Source organism: Trifolium pratense, linkage group LG7 (genome assembly GCF_020283565.1).
Source record: "Trifolium pratense cultivar HEN17-A07 linkage group LG7, ARS_RC_1.1, whole genome shotgun sequence".
NCBI classification, from domain to species: Eukaryota; Viridiplantae; Streptophyta; class Magnoliopsida; order Fabales; family Fabaceae; genus Trifolium; species Trifolium pratense.
The window spans coordinates 37,936,246-37,943,877 of NC_060065.1; the positions used below are offsets into that span (position 1 = coordinate 37,936,246).

General features: G+C 33.7%; 1 protein-coding gene and 1 pseudogene across 1 annotated transcript; both read right to left on the minus strand.

Moving 5' to 3' along the window:
• On the minus strand, positions 1 to 2,300 carry LOC123898002. The gene is made up of 2 exons (XM_045948844.1): positions 2,062 to 2,300; positions 1 to 1,644 (listed from the first exon to the last, which is right to left on the minus strand). Exons 1-2 carry the CDS (start codon positions 2,153 to 2,155, stop codon positions 179 to 181), a joined length of 1,560 nt encoding a protein of 519 aa, XP_045804800.1. The 5' UTR covers positions 2,156 to 2,300; the 3' UTR covers positions 1 to 178.
• Positions 2,301 to 3,624: 1,324 nt separating this feature from the next.
• On the minus strand, positions 3,625 to 7,408 carry LOC123899095 (annotated as a pseudogene).
• Between the last annotated feature and the right edge of the window lie 224 nt (positions 7,409 to 7,632).

Sequence of the window (7,632 nt, forward strand, 5' to 3'; positions counted from 1 at the left end):
TCATACCCAAACAAACTTATAACATTTCATTCATAATTATAGTATCAATACAATTAAAAATAGATTAAAAACATTGTGAAAATAATGGGATAAAGCTGCTCATGCAAGAATATCCTATTAATACTTTAATAATAAACAAAGTTTCAATAAATCAACAATAAATAAATAAATAGATGAGTCACCGTTCATCACCTTTCCAAAAATCCTTCTGTTTTGGACCTTTAGGCCCTTCATTTGGACCCCAATTCATCTCATAGTTAAGCCAAGGTGGCTCACTAATCACTGACCCTAAATATTCAGCAGCAACTATTTCAAACCCTTTTGCCATATCCATAACCAGATCACTTTTACCTGCATCATTCCTTATACCAAACCCTCTAACACCTTGCATAACACATCCTGGCCTAGGAAACAAAGCATGACCATGCAATGAAGAATAAACCAAAGGCCTATTACCATTTTGAAACTCAAGTTCACATGAATCAACCCATTGACCCTTACTATGTTGTGATAAATAAACTTTCCATAACTCTCCATTAAAATTACTTACCCTTAATGTCACATGCTCCCAATCCCCCACATGTTCACCTTTAGTCCTTAATGGAATGTTTAAAAATGCCACTTTTGCTCTTGCACCCCCATTAAATGGATAGAAAATCCACATGACTAAATCAGTGAAAGTTCCTCCTAACATTGGTTTCACATGAATATAAGCTTTTGAACTTTGTAAATCTCCTTTTTTAACTCTTTCTCTCTCAGCTTCGTCCATAGGCAGGTCCAACCAATAACTGGATCTGTCTATGGATGAACATCCCTGAGGGAGGTTCGATCCCGTTGATTCTATTGGACTTTCACTAATGACACCCTTTCTTTTCTCATTGAGTAATCCTCCATTATTAAAAAACCATTCCACAGATGAAGGAAGGTACTTTTCCATAGGATGTAAGTACATATATGGAGAGTAAGTTTTGATCAATGTCTCAATTTGGTGTAAACTAGGCATTGAAGAAAATCTATTAGCATTGGTATTTTTCAAACAAACAATAGGCAAAGTTTTAGATTTTGTCCTTCCATTTTGAGCTAGGAAGGTTCCTACATAAACACCTTTAGCTTCAATGTCTCTCTTGATTGGTCTAACTTCATAAACATTGAACCTCTTTTTTTCTGTTCTCCAAAGCTTCATTGACTTGTATTTGACACATTCATCTGTTAAGTCTGATCTAACACACATGATTCTGTCTAATGAAGGCTTGTCTTGTGAGGTAGTGACAACATGGCCAACAACATTATAGTTACTAGGTGCTATTGGCAACCAAATATGGCATTGTTCATCTTGTTTGTTTTGTAGAGATTTTATGTTACATACCAATTTGTAATCGAGTGGTTTCTTCAAAGCTTCATTCGTGGTTGAACTTGAAGAGTTATCTTTAGCTACAAGAATCCAACCATGAAGAGGCTTGTTGTTAGGTTGGCAGTAACATCCTAGCATGAAGAAGCCTTCAGATAGAGATGTTGGTTCAAAAAATGTAACTCCAAGATCATCTGGTCCACCTTCATAGGTTGTCCAAATTTTGTTGAATGTTGATATTTGTGATACTAGTAATCCACCACCAAGGTCAATGATGCCAGTAGCAAATCCATCACCTACAAAACACAACAAAAATGATCAAAAACTGCAATATAAAGGTTTTGTAACGGCAATTGCGACCTCATCAGTCGTATTTGCCCACATTTTGTCACAATATTAAGGTTTGTAGCATAACCTCGACTGCAACAAACGCCACAATTTAGAACCATGGAGTTAGTTAGTCACCATGCTTATCGTGTTAGCGTGGTTTTAAATTCCGGTTGCAGTTGTGATTAGACTGCAAACCTTTATATTGTGGCAAAATGCAGCTGACGGTCATAATTGAGGTTGCGATTCCTTTGCAAAGACCTCAAAATCCTTTATATTTAGGCCGGAATTGTAGTTGCAAACCGCAATTTAAAACCATGTTTATTAGTTATCAGAGTGTATATATTGAAAAAACGGAATAGGTGCATAAATCATGTGATTCATACCTGGTGGCCAAACGGGTATTTCAGCAGGAAGCTTAAATGTGGTTTCAATGAGTGAAATTTTCTTCTTCTTGGAGTTGTTAAAAGAACTCGCCATTGCTTAGTGTTGTATAGGTGCAGGTTGAATGTTATCAGTTATCCAATATATATTGACTATTGTTACATAAAATTTAGAAGAGGTGCACTTTGCAAAAAGCATATTCTTTTCTTGAAACTTTGCTGGAAAAAAATGTTTCTTAAGATGAATATAGTAGCAATATAACAAAATAAAAATCCTTGAAATATGAAAAAGTGATATGCCATAATTATCCCCTACTTTATATAAATGATCAAGCACATTCCTTGCTTGGTCTTTGAGAGATACTTTCTAAGAAGAATAATTTTTTCATTAAGAAAATATTATTTTCATTACTATCCTAGATGCTAGATGGCATAACTAAACCGTATCGAATTACAGAAGAAATCAATAGACCGAGGAAGGAAAATATATTTATGAACCAAAGAAGGTTTAATTAGGTGAAAGGAGACCTTGTAATCATGCATAATCAATAGACTGAGGAAGGAAAATATATTTATGGACAAATGCTAGAATGTAGTGGAATTGAAAGTGCAACGAGCGTAGCAAGAGCACTTGCCCTTCGGGCTTGGCTCATTCGTATGCTGGGTTACGCCTAGGATGGTTGGGGCCTGGGGGATGCAGAGGCGAAGCATCCACAGTAGGGAGAGCGCCTGCCCTTCGGGCTTCCCTGATTCAAATTCTTCAAAGATTAGTAGTTAGCTTCTTTTCGACTATAAATAGATTCATATACAAACAAGTCAAACATGTGCTAGTATATTAATAGATGATTTTATTCAATTTGTAATGTCTCAAAGCAGGAAAAAGTTTGCAATAATGGACTATCAAATTATCAAATTAAGACTATCAAATTAAAAGTTAGCAAATCTTGTTGAATTTCTTTCAATATGCATAAATTCTACTTTTAAAGGCTTTGTATAACAGTATATTCTACTAAAATTTATATCTCTCAATCTTCGAGGCAATGATTGCACAACGATTTGGTTTCACAAGATGACGCGTATAGACTGTGCTAGTGCTAGATCATTCGGTGTGTCTACTGAAGACAAAGCACTTATACCAGGAAGTAGCCATCTTTCTCTATAGAAGGTAAAAACAGTTTGAGGCCAAGGATCGAAAAATATGAAATACTGAAGAAAAGCAATTGATCTAAAAGTGGAACTTCGTCAAAATTACAATGTCTAATTAGCATAACACAAGCAACTGATCTTACTTTGTTTGAAACAAAGTTCATAACAAATCATGATAGTTTCATTATTCAATTCTTTACTACCTTAGGTGTTAAATGATAATCTTCAATTTTTCATTTTATTGATGTTTACTCTATGATTTGAAGTTGTTCAAAAGATCATTCATTGTTTACAAATTTCTTGATTATATGTGTATCAAGGAATGCAAAGGTCAAGTATTAAATTAATTTGGAGCTATATATATTATTACTGTTTTCATTTAATCTAATTTTTACAAATTAAACAAAAACACTAGCCCCTTACACAATTACACCATTAACATTATTCTCAATCAATTTGAACCTTATAAGAATCAATCTAACTAAAAATCTCTACACAAATTCAAACTTCATCACCATTCCAACTACCTTTTTCCTTTGGACCATTTGGTCCTTCCTCACCCAACATTTCTTTTGGTAAACCTCTAACAATGTTTTCAAAAACATCTTTTAGCTTCCCAGGCAAAAACTTCTCCACAGCCTTCAATTCATCATCTAGCTTATAATCAATATGTGGACCCCACTCCCTAAAAAAGTTCAACCATGCTGGCTCAATAACTTGAGACCCTAAATAATCTGCAGAAACCAATACAAATTTTCCCATATCCATAACATTGTTACCTTTATCAGTATCATCTCTCGCACCGACTCCACTTTTTCCTAGTAGATTAAGACCGGCGTGTGGATAATGTGCATGACCATGCAATGAAGCATAAACAACAGGTCTTCTTGTTGGAAAATTGAAATCATTGCTACCACCATTTTGAAACTCAAGTTGAGATGAATCAAGCCATTGACCTTTATTATGTTGTGAGAAATAAATTTGATATAATTGACCATCTAAGTTACATACTCTTAATGTTACATGCTCCCAATCACCAACATGTTGACCTATTTTTCCTAACTTAATATTTATAAACTTTACTTTTGCTCTTGCAGGTCCATTGTAAGGGTAGAAAACCCACATGGCGAAATCAGTGAATGTTCCTCCAAACACTGGTTTCACATGTACATAAGTTTCAGCACTTTCAAGATTACCTTGTTTGACTCTATCTTTGTTTGCATCATCAACAGGTAGGTCTATCCAATAGGCACCATCGTTGTTAGGATCTTGAGGAAGGTTAGTTCCATTTTGTGCAATTGGAACAGGATTTGATACGTCGTCTTTCTTGTATAGCAAGGCACCATTGGAGAAAAACCAATTGACTGAAGAAGGTAAGTATTGTTCATCAGGATGTAAGTATAGAATTGGAGAGTAAACTTGAAGTACTGCCTCAATTTGTTTTTCATTAGGCATGATTTGTGTTAAAGATTTGAGATTCTTCAAACATGAAATTGATGGAGGGTTAGTATTCTCGCCTCTTTGTGCAACAAAGGAGCCTATGCGAACACCGGGAGCTTGAGGTCCTCTATTGCTTGGTCTAATATCATAGAAATTGAGGTCATTTGATCCCCAAATCCACGAAGCAGTCTCGCATTGTTCTGTGAGGTTTGCTAGGACACACATGACTTTTTCAGTGGACGGCTTGTCTGGTGTTTTGGTGACAACTTGGCCTACAGCTTTGTAGCCATCAGGCGGTGTTGGTAGCCAAATATACAAAGTAGAATCTTGATTACCGGAGATGGATGAGGTGTCCGCTACTAGTGTGTAATCAACTGGTGGTTTTAAAGTCGGTGTTTTAGTGGTACCTAATGTAATATCTTTTGCTGCAAGAAAATATCCGAAAAGAGGTTTGTTGTTGGGTTGGCTGTAGCTACCTAAAACAGAAAATCCGTAGCTCATTCCTGTTGGTTCATAGACTGAGGCGCCTTGATCATCCGGTCCACCATCGTACACGCCCCAAACTTTGCTGAATGATGTTACTAGTTCCAAATGCAGGTCACCTAGATCGATGATAGATCGATCTCCAAAACCGTTACCTACATGTTACAATTCGATCAACACTTGCTATAGTTAGCTTGCATTCACTAGAATATATTACAAGATGACAGAAAATTGACATCACATAAAGGATATATACCTTCTGGCCAAGAAGTTGGTTCAATAGGAATCTTGAATTTGTAGTCAATTGGGCGAGAACGGGATCGAGTTTGATTGGATCGGGTTCGATTTTTCTTGATGATCTTATTATTCTCTGCAAGAAAAAACATATGGTAAGACAATAACACGGTGTGATAGGCTTGGAGAATAAAAACTTTGGCATGATCAAGTGCATATAACAGTAAAATAGAGAGAAAATATCATGCAACTACATTTATTTTGCATAAAAATATGTTAAGTTTCATAAAATAAAAAACTCTAAAAGTTCACACCAATAATAAATACTGCAGGTTCCTCTAAGTTGGAACTTACACTTCAAGTTACTTGTACCGTTAATCACGTGCACTAAATTGAGAACCACTTTGTTTGCATTTTTTTTAGGTTACTGTATATGAAGTTTCTACTATCGTAAGTGATGATGACTAATCTTCATTGGGGAACCTGTGGGACATATAAAGTGGGTTCTCCCACCCCAATCAAATTTTTTCCATACGCATGAGCTAGGAATCGAACCACCGACCACATGGTTAAGGAGAACAAGACAAGCCTTACCACTTGAACCAATGCATATTTTATTTTATGCTAAAAATATTATATATAATAAATAATACATTAACCATGCATTGGCTAAAAAATACTTAGGAAAAAAAGTTATAAACTTGACAAAAAAAAAAGATATTTTATAAGAAATTTAAAATAAAATATTTTATATTTTTTTTTCAAATGTCTTTCAACGACTTATAAATTAGCTAGAAAAAGATTAAGGAAATTAATTTTTTTTATTATAAAACATTTTATAAATTAACATTATGACACAACTTAATATATACTAGTAGTCAACATTTTCTCAAAACAATAAAATGTAATTTTTGTTTTTCTAAATAATAAAATGTAATTATTAAGAGATAGTAAAACTTTATTTTTGTTAACAACTTAACAATAACAAATAACAATAGTAAAACTTTGTTACCAAAAAAATAATAACAATAGTAAAACTTTGTGTATTATATATATTTTTTGGTACATAACTTTGTGAATTATATTAAATTTGTATAAATATGATCTTTAAATGTGGAGAATTATTGAATTCCGATCTTGAATTTTAGACCACTTCTTATGAGAGTCCCTATGGCACCAATTCAGTTGTCCTTACGAAATCATTAGAGTTTTAAATATGTAATATTAAGATGTTTCCATGAAAAAAAATGTAATGATTTGCGAAAAGGTACATGTGAGGGCCGATGGGAATCAGAGCAGATTCTCTCCAGTTTGATTTTCACTGGAGGGAGTAAATTTTGTATGCTGGCCATTGATTCATTTTATAATTAAATAATAATCTTGGAATAGTAAAACACATGTGGTGGAGATTAAACATGAGGAAATTTACACTGAAGAGAATCTGCTCGATGGGAATGGATTCCCTCCGATGATTTTTTTCTCCATTTTTATCAATGGTTATATCTTAATTAACCTTCAAATCCATCGTTATCTTTTGTAAAAAAAAAAATCAATTGTCGTCTTTTTTTTGATTGATCCATCCTCATCTTTTATTTATAATTTTTTTTTTTAAAATCTCCATATCCGACCCTAAGATCGACTGATCCATCATCATCTTTTATTTATAAATTTATATCTTATTTTCTCTCATAATTGATGCAACAATTAAAAAAAACTCGAGAAACACAATGGAGAGAATCCATTTCCACATTGTACACAAAATATACACAATAATTAACTTGTTAACACATTGATCATATTTTGTAAAAAAAAAAAAAACACATTGATCATGTATATCACCAATTTATGTATCTAAATGTGAACAGAACAAACAAGCCAATATCCAAGAAATTAAAGTATAATAAAAAAGATAACGTAACAATAGCATATAGATCAGAAAAGTACCTGAAATTTGACCCATTGGTGCAGCAGCTCTAGGAACCCCCATTGCTTCAATTGCCATGAAAAGCACAATACATACCCAAAAAATCCCCACATTCACCCCCATTTTTTTATATTCCCTTTCTTTCCACAATCTTATCAACTAGCTTGAAAGTTCTAACACTTTTGCTTATTGAAATTACAAGAAAAGGATAAAGTTGTTAGTCGTAAATGGAGCAAAGCTGCACTCTCCAGATCGGATATTGATACTCCTCAAAATATTTTTTTTTGAAGGAATACTCCTCAATACTTGATTGTGTCCTATAAATATAAATGTTTGTATTGGATTTT